General features: G+C 38.3%; 1 protein-coding gene across 1 annotated transcript in view; it reads left to right on the forward strand.

Annotated features, from left to right (window-relative positions):
* Positions 1-17,697, forward strand: part of tll1 (tolloid-like 1) — a 47,191-nt gene that overhangs the window by 7,176 nt on the left and 22,318 nt on the right. Inside the window, exons 3-9 of the mRNA XM_051114810.1 lie at positions 6,539-6,649; positions 9,893-9,973; positions 11,877-12,047; positions 12,129-12,246; positions 15,412-15,590; positions 16,430-16,535; positions 16,638-16,762. Coding sequence (XP_050970767.1) covers positions 6,539-6,649; positions 9,893-9,973; positions 11,877-12,047; positions 12,129-12,246; positions 15,412-15,590; positions 16,430-16,535; positions 16,638-16,762 — 891 coding nt within the window. The remainder of the gene's footprint in view (positions 1-6,538; positions 6,650-9,892; positions 9,974-11,876; positions 12,048-12,128; positions 12,247-15,411; positions 15,591-16,429; positions 16,536-16,637; positions 16,763-17,697) is intronic.

Below are 17,697 nucleotides of genomic sequence, written 5' to 3' on the forward strand. Positions count from 1 at the left end.
TTCCTGGTAGCCTGCATCCTGCCACTTAGCTTGAGAAGAATCTCTCTCTCACTCACACACTCTCACACACGCGCGCCTTCATTCATGCCCTGTACAAAAGAGGGGTTTTGTCGTAAAACTGTGCACACAGCAAAACAGAGAGTGTGAGTGAGTGAAAAGGGAAAAAACTTTCACTTGCAGTTGTATTGTTTGAGTGTCTGCAATGTGAAAGTGTTGAGAGTTGTATTCAAATACACTCATTCAGCTTTTACTTGAATGTAAAACACATCACACATGACAAGTCTAGACACACTCACATTAAAATTCAAAGCTTTGAAGACTTCATCAGATGGCTGTTGGCTCTTTGACTGCACTCACTCAAACTTTTCTTTGAAGTCATCTTGTCAAAAGCAGAGTAGTTGAGGTGTTGTATGTGTGTGAGATGGAGATGGTCAGTTTAATAAAAGAGGATTTTCCAGGAGCACTGTAGCCTGACAGCCAGCTTCCGAAAATTCCCAAACATTCCAGCGTCAGCACTCTGCTCCGCCATGGACTGTTTGTTTTGGAGCAGGGAAACATGAGTCAGCGATCCGCACACTTCCTCCTAGAATGCATTTCGCTAATTAAACAATTACGGCTTTACACATCCTGACGTGTGAAAAGGTACTTTGATGCTCCGACAATGGCACTGACTGAAGTCTTTCTGTCTGTCTCTCGTGCACATTTGCTGAGAGTGTGATGACAGTGAATGCTGGTCTCTCCAAGACCAGTTTAACATCTGTTTCTGATGATTCCAAGTTGTAAATGATAAATACACATGTAAATGGACTTCAGAACATTTTGTGATCCAGTCATTCCAATATTTAGAGGTAGTTAAATGCATGCGACTACACAGCACTTGTAGTGTAAACTCTTTATCTCACAACAGTGAAGCCAACTCACCTGTCAGTCATCCATTAACCTATAACAGAGGTTTAAACTTCACCAATTGGTTTTATGACAGCGCGAAAAGCCAATCAAATCACTGCACTTATAAGCTTACTGAACTGTCTGTGACATAAGCTATGTTTCCATCTCCCTGTTTTTATGCGCATTTTGAAGTATCGCATCAGAAACAAGTGATGGAAATGTCACACTTCGAATAAAAATCCCTTAATTCCCAAAAAAGTTTTTACGCTCGCTTGAGGTGTTTTTTGACTTGTGCAAAAACGTGTTAATGCGAATAAAGGCAGATGGAAACGCATTTGCCGAATACATTACTCCATACTCATCAAAAAAGTCATGTGACTTTGCTCGTTCCACGGCATCTGAAATGTTTTTATGGTCATTCTGAAATGCCTGAGCAAAGTCTTTTGTCAAAGTATTTCTGTATAATTTCTGTCATTGTCTTACACGACTGCGTTCCCAAACAGGAGGCATCCACCTCCAAAAGAAATGATCACATTTATTGTGTTTCGTCTGCTCGTTCTGAGGCGCAAGTAATGTATTATATATGAATATATTTTCTCAGTAATATATAGTGTCAGTTTATCAGGAAGTGACAATTTTGTTCTCTCTAAGTTGTTGGATGGAAACGGTGCTTATTTGCAAATATTTTATGCAATATTCCAATTTTTGCACATAAGTTAAATGCACAACTTTGGATGGAAACCCTGCTATAGAAACCTTTTTTAAATTTTAAAAAATGTCAAAAATCATTAGGATATTAAAGGAGAAGTCCACTTCCAGAACAACAATTTACAGATAATGTACTCACCCCCTTGTCATCCTAGATGTCCATGTCTTTCTTTCTTCAGTTGTAAAGAAATTGTGTTTTTTGAGGAAAACATTTCAGGATTTTTCTCCATATAATGGACTGATATGGTGACCCAAGTTTGAACTTCCAAAATGCAGTTTAAAGCGATCCCAAATGCGGTTGTAAACGATCCCAGTCGAGAAAGAAGGGTCTTATCTAGCGAAACGATTGGTTGTTTTTAATTTTAAAAAATACAATTTAAATACTTTGTATTCTCAAACGCTCGTCTTGTCTTACTCTGCCTGAACTCTGTGTTTTCTGACTCAAGACAGTTAGGGTATGACAAAAAACTCAGATCGTATTTTCTCCCTCAACTTCAAAAATCATTTCGAAATCATCCTACATCGCTGCAGAAGTACCGACCCAGTCTTTGCAAACGGAACATACAAAGAACATCAAACACCCTCAACAAAAAAGGTAAAACAGCGATTTATATACCTCCCGGAGCTGTGTGGAGTACTTTTATAATGGATGGATGCACTTTTTTGGGCTTCAAAATCTCGACCCCCATTCACTGCCATTATAAAGCTTTAAGAGCCAGGCTATGTTTTTTACATACATACATACATATATATATATATATATATATATATATATATATATATATATATATAACTCCGATTGTATTCGTCTGAGAGTAGAAAGGTCATATACATTTAGGATGGCTTGAGGGTGAGTAAATCATGAGGTTATTTTCATTTTTGGGTGAACTCTCACTTTAAGCATTTGTCATACTATATGACATCGACTTTTGTTCATTTTACACTTCAGTGATTTGTTTTCCCCGTTAAATACAAAGACTACATGCATACGGCCAAGTTTAAGAAAAACAATTTTTGACACTTGGGTAGAATTCCTGTTGTATCTACTTTCTCATCCTGTCATTATATTTAGTGTTTTGATATAACTTGATACAAAAGCTTGTCCTTTCAGTTTTATATTATAAACTGCATTTGAAGTAATTTGTTACAAACGCATATCGCACATCAGCGTCACTTTGTTGGGTGCACAATACAGTACTCACCCTTGAGAAGCAAAGGGGGTGGTTAAGTAATCGCTGTCATAAGGTCATTTATGTCCATCCAAAAAAAAAAAAAGACTACATGTAAAAGACTTAATGGAACTTGGCATCTTTAAATTCATCCCCTATAAAGCATGGCTGCAGCAATGTGCATATGTAATGTCTTTGGCTGTTGCACTGCACATTGTTTTTGTATAAAGATATATTTCACTTTTTGTGGTGTTATATCTTTTTTGCACCCTATAAACTTGCAGTAACACTCTGACGTAGTGAGTAATCTATGTAGTTTCAAAATCAGAGACTCTTCCCACCAATCAAAAGTGGTCACAGGAGACACATTTGAGATGCATGTTACTACAAGGTGTAAACAGCAGTGTGTCTCAGCTGACCACTTGTGATCTCATCGCAGAATCACAGAGATGCATTTTAAAACCATGTGTAAACGGGCCCTTGATGCTTATAGCTCAGTTTGATGCTCTTGAGCAGTGATGCATTTGATGCACTTTTGATTAAGTTAAATCTCAGGACCAAAAAAACTTTATATCTCTTTAAAATATTGCTTTTTCAGTTGGCCAGGTGTCACATATAGCCACATAAAATGTCATTATCCTGTTTACTGCTATGATTAATGTTGTCTAAAAAAAAATAAGGCATCAGTTTTTAACATTGTCAGGATGCAAGGTGACATTTAAAGAGTTATTGGAATTGTCTTTGGATGCATATTCGTTTTTATTTGAGTGTGTTTTGTCTGTCCCTGATGCTTCCTGTGATCAAGCTCGCAGGAATGTTTTTTGGGCTGTCACCCAAAATGCTTTGCGTCATGTCTTTCTGACATGTGGCGCAGATGTCTTTAGTTACGCATGTCACTGACAAACAGAAACACCCCACTCATCCTTCAGCTCCCATGATACTCATTCATCAGACTCAGCTGCATGTTTCTGTGGGTTTAATGAGGAAGGGATTCTCGGTATTAAACTGACATCACAGTAATGAAGCGTCAACATATGGTCAGACTTTCTAAACCCGTAGTGTGTGTTGATCGGTGCCTCCCTCCAGGATTCTCCACAACATCTGCTGTCTCTGTACATGAAAACAGTCTGCCAGTCAAACTGAAGGTCTACAAGAGAGTGGCCATTCTTCATCCTAGCATGTACAGTCTTCAGCTCTGTTCCAAAGCCTAATAAGCTGTCTTGCTGTCAGTTGCTTTCTTGATAATTATGCAGCCTTGTGTCAAGAGCAATGCTTATAATGCCTAAAAATGTTGTTTAGGTAGGCATCTCATTAGGTTTTGGAACTTTTATCTGAGAAGCTACCGTAGATTTTGAATTGGTTAACCGAATGTATCACCATTTTATGACTTTTGGTCAAATTTGCAATTCAAAAAGTACTTCTCAGAGTCTCTGCATACTTGCCGAGACAAGTTTCCTCAAACTGAATGCGCAGTTGGTTACAGCGAACTCTTAAATCATTCAAAGGAAACAGTGAGAATGACTTGGATGTTTCCAGGATAACCTGGAGAGTCTCATTTGGAACTGTAGTGTGACCTCCAGGATAATCTCCTATTTTAATACACAATTTTATCCTCGGATATCACTGCATCCAGATTAAAACACACCTCCTGCCATGCTACAATAACCTTGGAACTGAGATTATCATTTCATATTTGGCCAAACCTTTTTAGTCCCTCTCCAGATGACACATTCTGCAGAGGTCTCTTTGTTCCCAACTGAGCAGATGTAAAGCTGTTAAACTCAATTTAATTTAATACAAATGTTTTTACTTGCTTAAAGAAACAGACACCATACAGTTAAGAATCCTGTGTCACTGTGATAGTCACGTGTTAGACACAACCCATCCGATTTCCCTCCTACAGTTCGTAATCGATTCTTAAGTACAGCTTCTGTCCTGTGTTTATCGATCATCACAGCTGAACTTATTGAGTGGTGCTAAGTTAAGATGTGCAGTCAAAGACTCATTGATGTTAACTGAATACATGATTGCTGAGGCATTACTGGGCTTCACTCCCAGACTTCACAAATCAATGTACAAATTCAACACAAAGCCTTTTCCTCTGTGGTCAAGTCTAAGCACTTTGCCTTGTTCATCTGAATACACATTCACAGTCTTGTCTCATTGTTAAGGCTGTTATAAAAACTGCAGAGAGACCGCATGTCAGATTTTAAGTATACAGTTATTTAGCAGAAATATGCATAGCTGTCTGTGGGAAAGATTTGCGTGCTTTGATGCTGATTGATATGAAATCTCATTCCTTTGGGTAATGTGGACGAAACTATTTGAGACCACACAGTGATTTACTGTAGAAAGTCAAATTTGCAATTGCATCTTTTAATATGAAATAAGAATATGCTGTTCTTTGAACTTCCTGAACAGTTATAACAACTGTACAACTTCCAGCGATTTTGTTTAAGGCCCAGAAAGGTAGTAAGGACATCATGAACACACATTCAACACTGACACAGAAGAGAAGAAATTGTTAAATAAAGTCGTTATTTTTGTTTTCTTTGTGCACAAAAAGTATTCTCACGCTTCATAAAATTACGGTTAAACCACTAATGTCACATAGAGTATTTTAACAATGTTCATACGACATTTCTGGGCCTTGAACGTGTCAGTTGCATTACTGTTTATGCAGTAAAAGTATCAAAAATATCTCAATTTGTGTTCTGAAGATGAACGAAAGTCTTACAGATTTGGAACGACATGAGGGTGAGTAATTAATAACAGAATTTTCATTTTTGGGAGAACTATCCGTTTAAATGTGTACAATCATATTTTTTAAATATTATTTAAAATCTGAAAATATCTAAATTATCTAAAAATATATATACAGTTGAAATAAAGTAAACTTAAATATAAAAGTTATAAAATTTTAATTAAAAAATATTTTTTATTGTTCATTTTGTTTTAGATTGTAGCAGAGAGTGTGGTTAGGTCATTGCTAATATTAGTCTTCTATGAAGGGTGTGATACACAGGAGACTTCAGCTTTATATGAATGTGATACGGATCTCAATCACAGGTTAAAGCTGAACATTGTCTGAGGAGTTGATGGGGGAGGGAAGGATGCTTGTAAACACGTGTGCATACACACAAACAATGCATAAAAAACAATAGTGGCAGCCTGAAGTTGCAGTTCACTGTTACGTGTACATGCGCATATACACACTCACACACACATGCATGCACAAGGGCAGAGTTTATTTCAATATGGAACAATCAAGATATCTTAAACCATAATCCTCATTGTTTATTGTTTTATATCAAGGCTGAAGAGTGAATTCCCTGCCAAAACTACTCATGGCGTAGTTCCAAATATTATCTCCTTTTTCATGGCCATCTCTAGGACCTCCTTGGCGACAGGCTAATTTAAGGAAGTATGATGTCATGACCGTAGCTGAACGTTCAGAATGTTGGGACAAGCGCAATACGGACATTATGTGATCGCAACAGGATGTATAAACATGTTCCCTGACATCCGCTTGTTAATTTTTAATCAGCATCTGGGGGTGCGATAGCGAAGGGCAAGTTGACGATCCAAGATGTTTCCTCTCATGTTAACTTGTCAATCGATTACATATGCGGCAAACCTTAAATTAGCATCAGTCAATACAGTGATCTGAGTCTCAGGCGTCTCTGCGAGCACATAGATCATCAATCTATGATGCTGCCAAAGAGTGTGTGTTTGTGTCCTCTAATAATATCCTTCTCTGTTTCTTTTTCCAGCTGTATTTTGGGGAGATATTGCCTTGGATGAAGAGGACTTGAAAATGTTTCAGATCGATGGGACGATAGAGCTTTCACAGCAGTCACACGGGAGACAAGGACACACGTCGGGTAAGACAAAACAGATTTCACAGGGCTCCAGACTGCACTTGTCGAACAGTCATCTGAAATTGGACGATTTGTGAGCATATGGCTCGTAGTAACTAGTTCTTTTTAGGATTCACAGTAGCAAACGGCCTTAAACTCACTTGTGATTTAGCCGTTTGAATCAGACTTACTTAGTAAATCGTCTGAGCTGCTACTACGTTCACAGCTGACTGAGACTTAACCCAAAAATAAAAATTCTGTCATTAATTACTCACCATCATGTTGCTCCAAACACGTAAGACCTTTGTTCATCTTCAGAACACAAATTAAATTAAAGCTGCAAGCAGCGTTGAAAGGGCCCTCGCACCCAGGCTCGCCACCACCCGTTGGCTTTAGGAATACAGTAAATGGTGAACAGTATGTATTTAAAGTGGTAAATATAGGATGAATATCCTATACCGTATTATAACAGAATATTGGCCTTTAAATGCGATCAGGCCGGGACTCTTATCGAACATGTGAAGTTTGGGGCATATTGGAGATTGCAAACATCTATAGCAGAACAACAAACTTTGTCAGGCCTCAACGGAAACGTGCTTCAATGAAAACTCAGGATTTTCACAATTTAACATCGCAAAGGCTTTCAGATTAGACTGAACACATATAATTTTGATGTCATTACATCTCTAGGAGGAGTTTGTTAGAACGTAAAACATGCCACTTCCTGTTGCCAGCAGGTGGTGCTATGACTATAACTAAATATGGTCATGCGCATGTGTTCAGACTCTTATCAAATACGTGAAGTTTGGGGCAGATCGGACATTGTATGTCTGAATTATAACAATTTCCTGTTTCATGGCGAAACATTGAAGTTTGTCAGGCCGGCACGGACATGCCCTTTTACGAAAACTCAGGATCTTACACTGGTGTTGATGTGTTTAAATCTCTAGAAGGTGTTTGTTTAAATGTTAAATGTTTAAAAACTGGCAGAGAAAATGCAAAATAACAGACTTCCTGTTGGGTTTCAGACTTCGTATGGGGAGACTTTTTTGTAGGTATTGGTGTGTTACATGTACCTACCAAATTTTGTAGCTCGAGGGGCACTTCGTTGAAATTTTATATATATACACCCACTTCTGAAACCAATATCAGATGTAAATTTTCACCATTTCTGGCATGTGTGCAAAGTTTAATGAGTTTTCGAGCATGTTTAGGCCCTCAAAAATGCAATTCATTTTGGAAAAGAAGAAGAAGAAACTGACCAATTCTAATAGGGTCCTCGCACCATCGGTGCTCAGGCCCTAAATATTTTTGATGAAATCCAAGAGCTTGGCCTGGGAACGTTTCAGTTGCATTGCTGTCTATGCAAAGTCGGAAAGCTCTCGGATTTCATCAAAAATATCTTAATTTGTGTTTTGAAGATGAACGAAGGTCTTATGTGCTTGGAACGACATGAGGATGAATAATTAATGACAGAATTTTCATTTTTGGGTGAACTATCCCTTTAAATTTTTATGCTTGTTAAATATCCTCAACAGAATTCACATTTTACAAAAAATATTACATATGCTTCTGAACAATCAGCTTTATTAAGCTTTATTTACTAAGTGTTTCATGTTAGTCCTAGTATTTTGTTTCTGTCTAGAGCCGTACGTCACACTTCAGGCATTATAAATCTGTCACATAATCTGGATTTAAAAAATGAAAGGTCCTCAGTTTAGTTTGAGGTTCTGATGCACATGTTTTTTCAGCTGAGTTCAGTAGCAGATGTGCAGTAGATGAGGTTAAAGCTGCAGTCAGCAGCTGCTGAGGGTTGTTTCTGGTGCAGAACGACAACAATGACTCTTTCTACAGTAAGGTTCAAGGTTTGAGCTTCTGTTTGACTTAGTCCTTGAAGCCGCCCATGTGCTTTTTTTGTCCTAATGTCATGTTTGAAGTCAGACCTTCCTCCAGGCGTTAAATGCCCTGAACTAGCGCTGGCCTCGACTGCTGGGTGACACACCGAAACACACACACACATACAGTATTCTCTGTGGATTGTCTTGATCGGATGCTGAGTTGTCATAAGGATGGAATAGATGTCCGTTGTGTTGTGGGCTGTGGGTGATTTAAACTTATTAAATTTGTACTGAAGTTGAAGAATGTGTGGGGATATTGGGAGTTTATAGCTTCAAGTGATTAGACTTGATAAATGCTCCTGTCTCGATTCCCCTGCACCATCAGCAAACAACAGTGTGTGTGTTTGCATAGCAAGGTCTTTGTCTTCCTTATGTAATCGGAAAAGTGCAGAAGCCTGTGTGTGTGCAAGTGTTTGTTTCTTTTCGAGTTAGAATAAACATTGTTAACAAAATCCTTCCTTGCTGATATCTAAACTGACCGAAGTCAAAATGTGTGTGCGTGTGTCTTTCCCACTGCCAAATTGTTAAGGTAAACTCTCAGTGTCTAAAACAGGATACAGTCACTGGTGTTTGAGTAATGACTACACACAGACTAGCAGAGAACTTTACCTTGCTGGGTAGCGGCAGTGTCAGCAACATCACCTTTATCATCGTCTGAGTCCAGCCAAAAAGACGATAAGGATTCAGCTTTGTGTTTCCGTTTTGACTGGGGTTGTTACAGGATGTGCCACCGGGGCAGAAGGGCAAACTGCATCAGGACCAGGAATAGAAGGAGAACTGATGCATGTTCAAACCAGTCAGGACAGGTCTAACTTGGAAATTTCCAGATTTATCATAATGCTGTCATTGTACCTGCCAATGTTATGTGCATGAGATAGAGCGTTTGTGTGCACATTAATCCCAAAGCTCAGCCTTTTCCTGTGTCTCAGATTCAGTCTATTGTTTCTTCCTCACTTTCCTGTCCGCATCAGAGAAATTCCAGAGAGAGAGAGAGAGAGAGAGTAAATGCGAAAGAAAGATAGCAGAGGAACTGACATGTGTGAATAGAGTTGTTCAGTTGAGAACCTTGGGTGTGAGAGACAAGAGTAGGTGAGATGTTGAATGAAGGAGAAGAGGCCGGTGAATGTGGGGATGAGGTGAGGTGAAGATAGATGGATAAAATAGGTGTGATAATGGCAGAGAGCCGGGGATGGAAGTTTCTCGGCTCACTGACAGTGTTCTTGTAACCTTATAGTGGGACCAGTCGAACTTGATTTAAGGAAAGTTTACTCAACATGTGCCAAAAACACTCAGACAATTCTCACAATATTAAAAATATCACTTTCACAGTATTCTCAAAATAACTCCCATGTATGTTTCTTTCTCTCAGGTGGTCTAGGAGAGCATAATCCCAGTAAGAAGAGAGGTTCGTTATATCTGTTGCTGGACAGAATACGACGGTTAGGTTTTGGTAAGTTGAAAACGCTAGGTTGTTTCTCAGCTTTTTTTTTTTTCTTATTTGTGACCCTGGACTACAAAACCAGTCATAAGGGTCAATTTTATGAAACTGAGATGTATGTATAAGCTTTCCATTTATGTATGGTGTGTTAGGATAGGATAATATTTGGCTGAGATACAACTATTTGAAAATATGGAATCTGAGGGTGCAAGCAAATCAAAATACTAGAAAAATGGCCTTTAAAGTAGTCCAAATAAAGTTCTTAGCTATGCATATTACTAATCAAAAATTAAGTTTTGAATATTTACGGTACGAAATGTACAAAATATCTTCATGGAGCATGATCTTTACTTAGTATCCTAATGATTTTTGGCATAAAAATCAATAATTTTGACCCATACAATGTATTGTTGGCTATTGCTACAAATATACCTGTGCTACTTATGACTGGTTTTGTGGTCCAGGGTCACATTTACCCCACAGCACCATTAATAAATCCTGAAGTACCACTTCATCAGCATTTAAAATTAGCATTGTTCACCCTATCTATTTTATTGTGAACAATTCATCCATGCAGTTCTAAGAGCAATTATTTATAATATTTCTCCAAGGAAGTCCTAGCAGGAAATGTATTTGAATGTGAACAAATGTAACAAATGTAAAATGAATTGCAGCTTTTGCATGGCTGGTTTTAATTATCTTGACAGCTCAATAACTATGCTGTGCCTCCCACGAGACAAACAGTTTGCGCAAATGTAGGATTTATTCTTCTAAATTTTGGGAAGATGTTGTGTTATGTAATAAATACAGATTTATTTTGTAAATTGTTTGCATCTGCGCATTTGATACAGTTTCAGAAATAGAAACTGTGTTTGTTAAAAATGAACAACAAAATAAAATAAAATAAAAATCATGACATTATTTACAGTTAGTTATTTAAATCTTTATTGCACTGGAATCATAACAATAGTGCTGTCATGTGTTGGCAGGATGGATTTCAATGCAGTAAGAGCTTGTGCATGTTTAATAGGGCTGGGTAAAAAAAAATATTGATTTCTTGATTTTAATCGATTCTCATTTTTATGAAACTATATCGGTTCTTAAATCCCAAAAATCAATTAGTCTTGCCTGTCTTCGGTTAATGAATGGAACATTAAGGCGCTCATCCCATCCAATAAATCGCAATAAGCAAGATGCTGTGGAACGAGATCGGTCCACTGGTTAGACGGGTTTTGCCGTCCCATAGCACAAAATCACATGACTTATGCGTATTGAGGAATTTATTCGTCAAATGCATTTCCATCCAAGTCAAAAACCACCTCAAGCAAGAGTAAAACCTTTTTTGTGAATTAAGGGATTTTCATTTGAAATGTGCCATTTCCATCACTCGTTTCTAATGCGATACTTCAAAATGCGTATACAAACAGGGTGGTGGAAACAGTTTTAACCGCTAGTGTTTTAACCGCCAATATAATAGCTTGTAAACAATGTCATGTCACATTTATCTCAGAAAAATTCGGTGACCATAAACTCATTAGTCAGCTAGAAAAATGAACTCTAGAGATGAGCATTTTGCTAAATGTATGAACCATATAACATAGTCATTATAATTTTACTGTTCTTCAATGTTTAATTTAACACAAAGCCGTCAAGCTTTTATGAGCCAACATTTAAATGTTTATAATATATTTAAAAGTTTTTTAAAGTCTTAATTATTAAAAAAACTTTTAAGCATTTGTATGCAAATTTGTTAATTTTAACCATCAATATTATATTAATGCAGTACCAACTGACTCTCATGTAGATTTTACAGCATTAGTTTTTTCCTTGAGAAAACTTAGTATGAAAGTAATGAAACTTTTATTGTTACTGTAAGATGTCTTCTATCATTTTGCCTTCTCTCTCTGTGATGTAGAGTCGTGGCCGGTGAACAGCAGTAAAGATGTGTCAAGCTCCAAAGCTGGAGGGAGGAATGTAAACAGCGGTAGAGGTGTGAAGTCTCGAGTGCCACGTGCTGCCACATCCCGAGCTGAGAAGATCTGGCCCGGAGGGGTCATCCCTTACGTCATAGGAGGCAACTTCACCGGTAAGGGAACCTGAGTGACTTTGTGTTTAATATCAGTATATAAATCTGTGATTTACACATAATTTCTGTATGTGTTTATAGGAAGTCAGAGGGCCATGCTAAAACAAGCAATGAGACATTGGGAGAAACAGACGTGTGTGACCTTCATCGAGAAAACGGATGAGGAGAGCTACATCGTCTTCACCTACAGACCCTGCGGGTTCGTATTTGTGTGTTCATTTGCATTATATAACATTTTTGAATAGTAATGCACACACTGATACTGTGCCATCCATCATAACCCTTGTTCTTTCGACACCAAGACATTGAGATCCAGTAATAGTGCTTGATGTTGGCGTTGGTGTTTACATCCACAGTCATTTAACTTCACAATCACGAGCTACATTTGATTAATTATGCCCATAATTTATTTATTTATTTATATTTTTAGTTTTTTATGCAGTGAAAATGCATGAAACACTTCAAGGTTGACTACGCAGTTCCACTTGTTGGGGTATAAAACACTTTTCTGGGGTACAATCTAATTTAGAGATTCTTAACATCTATGCTCCATTAATAGTTTACACGTATTTGATGTTGAAAGGTTGAATGAAACGCTGTGGTCATTAAGGAACTCACTCAGAGACTCAGCTCTCATTGTTATGAGTGTATCCTGTAAAGTGTGTTTAAAACAAAGGTATGTGTGTGTTTGCGAGAGCGAGGGAGTGAGAGTCGACTGAGATGACTACAGTCGGCTTGGCTTTCCTTCCTTCCCTGTTACCACGGTGAGCAAACCACCCATTGTTCTTAGGAATGGAATCCTAACAACGTGTTAACAAGGAAGAGAGAGGGAAGGGAGAAGGGAAGACGGAAATCGCATAAGTCTAGATAAACATTGTTGGCGATTGTTCGTATCTGAAAACGTTGCTTTTAATTGATTATTGTATCGCATATAACATTGTTTAATATGACACAACACCTGATAAGAAGGTTTTTAACCACTCATAGAAGTGTTATCAGTCTATGAATGTTATGGAATCTGGAACGAAAAGGAAACTGAGGATGTTAAATATCTGTGTGGAAATGATGCTGATGGAAGGTGAGGTGAAATAATGAGGCAGATCCAGATAGATTACAGAGAAATAGGCAGAATGACCATTGACAGAAGGACAGGGCTAGATTAGAGCGGAGGAGAGAGAGGTAGCGAGAGCATTACATAATATTATCCATCTCAGTGTGCTCATATCTGTTATTATCAGCAGACGTCATTCAGCTGTAAACACAAGCACTGAGCGTTAACCTTCTACACCACTGTTTGTGCATTTTAAGCATTTGGCATGAAGCTTGGACTCAGGTGTGTATGTTTGTATGTGGAAAAGTATTGACAGGCTTGATGTCTCTTTTGCATAAATATGCATTAAAATTAAAGATATTTGTTGGTTGCATATCTGTTGCTAGTTAAAAATTTCAATTTATTGTAGTTCAACTCAACTGATTTTTATTTGTATAGCACTTTTTGTTGTATAATACAAATGGTTCCAAAGTAGCATTACAGAAAATAGATACTTTTTTGTTTCAGCTAAATATTCTTTTCTTTTTTATGATGTAGATTGGTGAATGTTTTATTTTCAGTCTGTTTCCTTTATTTGTTTGAATATGTCTGTGTTTGTGTCTACTCTCCACTATCAATGGCTATGAAATGAGGGATTAAGGTGTTCTAATCCACGTTATAAATAGTGAGGGAGTGGAATCGAGATTACTGCTTTGTTTGTGGGTGTGTTTGAGAGTCTGAGACTTGCTTAATGGTGAACTATTGAGATTCCATCTGGATTCCCTGAGCTCAGACTTTACAGGTTTGACCTTTCTTTGGCCCTGTTTCCACCTTGTATTAAGATTGCGTTTGGATTTCACCATAGCCCTCCCTTCCCTTTTAGCACTGACCTCTTGTAATCAAATCACAAAAATGCATTTTAGTAACAGGTGGAAACAGGGCCTTTGGGCCAGGGTGAGTCTCTGAAATCACAAAAATTCTCAACCACTTACTACACTGAAAAACTAATATGTTCTCTGATTGGACAGCTCATTCCATACAGCATAACTTTCAACATGCTTATTCAGAAAAACAATTGAGGCAGTCAAAACGAACAGCACAATAAATACTCATAGCATAGCTGACCAGAACACAAACTTTGGAGTCAGCAGGGTTGTGAGGCTGCTGGCAATATTTCTGTTAATAATAATCGGATTTGTGGGCTTGTACAAACACCACCAAGTGAAACAATTCACCCTAATGTGCCAAATATTCTCACCTCTTAAAGGATTAGCTCTATTCCAGAATAAAAAATTCCTGGTAATTTACTCACCCCCATGTCATCCAAGATGTTCATGTCTTTATTTCTTCAGTCGAAAAGAAATTAAGTTTTTTGAGGAAAACATTCCGGGATTTTTCTCCATATAGTGGACTTCAATGGGAGCCAACAGGTTGAATGTCCAAACTGCAGTTTCAAAGGGCTCTACATGATCCCAGCTGAGGAATAAAGGTCTTATGTAGTGAAACGATCAGTTATTTTCTGAAAAAAGATAAAAAAAAAAAAAGTTAGTTCTTTGCCTGTTTACTTCGGTTTAGAAAGTTCGGGCAGGGCGAAAAACTTATCTGACATTGTTGTTTTACCTTTTTTGGTAGAGGGCATTTGACTTTCTTTATACGTTCGCTTTGGACTGGATTGTTACTTCTGTCTTTCCAACATGACACAATCATATATCCACATATTGTAATTGTAATTGCAATTGCAAATGGTTCTTAACTGATGAATCAAAAAATCTACAAATGGAACTCCGGTCTGTTCTGAGGATCATGAATAGCAGTGGAAAAAATAAACAATTTTGATTTAGAAGTGGCCAAAATTTACCACTAGATGCCGAGCTTAAAATCTGGGTTCTTCAGCAAAACCACTGCTTTAGGCTGTCTTTTGGCACTTATTCTGGGATCCACCTGTTTCTTTCTCTTTCCTCTTTGTCTTTGTCCTGCAATTCATTGCATTGGCACTCTGTCAGAGGTGAACAGTGTGTGCTTATTTGTCGTTAAGGAAACAACACAGCAAGAATCTGAAAGCTAACCCCAACTCACCCTAATTACCGTTAATCAGCTCTCATCATTTCACACTATCCCCTGTTCACCCCACACTAAACTATGTTACCCCAAACAACTAAGCGTTAGCTCAGCTCACCTCCCATCACCCCCTTCATTACAAATATTGTAGCACGTTATGACATTCCAGTGACATAACCAGAATCTGAGTTATTCAATAGTGGAGCGAGCCGACAAGATGCTGACATTTGAATTGGCATTTTCAGAATTTTAACTCTTTATTTATTTGTTTTTAAGGTGTTGCTCTTATGTCGGACGTCGTGGCAATGGTCCCCAGGCGATATCCATTGGGAAGAACTGTGACAAGTTTGGCATTGTTGTTCACGAACTTGGACACGTAATTGGCTTTTGGCACGAGCACACACGACCTGACCGTGACGATCATGTGACCATCATTCGAGACAACATCCAACCAGGTACTGCATGCCCATGATTAAGTCTTTGCATCCTACCAAGTAACTGTTAGTTCAGAATGACTGACAATACAGTGCCTTGCAAAAGTATTAATACCCCTTCATTTTTTTTCATGTTTTATTATGTTGCTGCCTTATGTTAAACTGCTTTAAATGACTTTTTTTCCCTACACTAATCTGCACTATAATGTTAAAGCAAAAACAGAATTGTCACAACTTCTTAAATTTATTAAAAATTAAAAACCTGAAATAACTACATTGCAAGTATTCATACCTTTAACTCAGTATTCAGTATCCTCAAGTCTTTCTGGGTATGATGTGACAAGTTTTGCACATCAAAATTTGGCAGTTACCTGCCATTCTTCCCCTCACCTCTTTACCTCTCAAGCTCTTTTCAGCTTGGATGGGGGCAGATGCACATTTTTAGGTTTTTCCGGAAATATTTGATTGGGTTCAATCCCAGGCTCTGGCTGGGCCACTCAAGGACATTCACTGAGTTGTCTTTAAGCCACTCCTGCTGTGTGCTTAGCGTCATTGTCCTGTTGGAAGGTGAACCTTCTGCCCAGTCTGAGGTTCTGAATCCACTGTATTGGGTTTTCAATAAGGCTATCTTTATATTTTGCTGTGCTGAGCTTCCCTTCTACTCTGATGAGTCCTTAAGTCCCTGCTGCAAACAAAAAAAACAATTAATGAAAATGAATACTTTCGCAAGGCACTGTATATGAGCTGCTGTTGTATGAAAAGGACAATTCAAGAGTCACACCTGTTGAATTCAGTTCTAAATGCCGGCTTTTTGAATGTAGCCTATCTGTTTTAATATGAGTGTATATGTGCACACTCAGGTCAGGAGTATAACTTCATTAAGATGGAACCAGGGGATGTCAACTCTCTTGGTGAGCCGTATGATTTCGACAGCATCATGCATTATGCCAGAAACACTTTCTCCAGGTAAGACTTCTGTCACACAAAATGAATTTCACAGCCAGTAATTTAACTCAGAACTTTCTATACAAATATATGTGTTCTCCCTTTTGTCTTTCTCTTCTGTAGAGGAATGTTTTTGGACACGATTCTTCCCTCTCGTGATGAAAATGGCGTCAGGCCTGCTATCGGTCAGAGAACTAGACTCAGCAAAGGAGATATATCCCAGGCCAAGAAGTTATACAGATGTCCAGGTAGGCCTACAGTGTATAATGGCGCTTTGCCACTAGTGGTACGACTCAGCTCGGCTTGCTTTACTTTGGCTCGGTTTGCTTTTCCACAGCAGTTTAGTAAACGGTTCAAACGCTTCAAAACGGGTAGGATTATAGATGTAGTGTAGTTGCACCACCATCTAGTCTACTGACCATGATACAGCCTTTTCTTTTTTCAAATAACGTGCAATGGTTGTTCATAGCTGACTATTTAAATACCATGTTTGGTGTCTTGTGTTGTAAATCTAGTAATGCTGGTAGTGACGATTCTCTCTGACCAATCACTGATCTTCTCACTTAGAGCCTCAACCAAGGTGGTACTAAAAAAGTACCAGATACTAGGTGCTGTACACTATGGAAAACCCCTTAAAAGTGAACTGTACCGAGCCGTACCATGGGGTGGAAAAGCACCATGAGTGTTTATGAGAGAGAGTGAAAATTTAAATGATGGAAGACCAAGGGTGTTAACTGCATGAAAATGACCTCACATGACCTCACTGTGCAGATAATTGCTTCTGCCCAATTTTGTGTTAGCTTGCATGAGATCACTTGTCACATGTTGGCGTGGGCTCTCCAGGATGCTCTGGTTTCTCCCACAATCCAAAATTATGTGAAGTAAGTGCATTGGAGACGCTAAATTGCAACCCTGCATTGGACAAGTTGGTTGGTGGATGGATGCATAGATGTGCTTTTCACTCAGGAAAGAAAAGAGGGCCACCCTGACATTTTAGGGACAAAGAGCATGATAAGACCCTCTCGCTCTACTGCCCGCGTGTGTGTGTATGTCCATGTGAGTGGCAAATAAGTGTGTTATTTTACTGCTGTATTGTTTTGAGTTCATGCACTACTAGTGAGGATGTGTGTGTGTGTGTGTGTGTGTGTGTAAATGCGTGACGCATGGCCTACTTCACATACAA

This window comes from Labeo rohita, chromosome 1 (assembly GCF_022985175.1).
Source record: "Labeo rohita strain BAU-BD-2019 chromosome 1, IGBB_LRoh.1.0, whole genome shotgun sequence".
Lineage (NCBI taxonomy): Eukaryota > Metazoa > Chordata > Actinopteri > Cypriniformes > Cyprinidae > Labeo > Labeo rohita.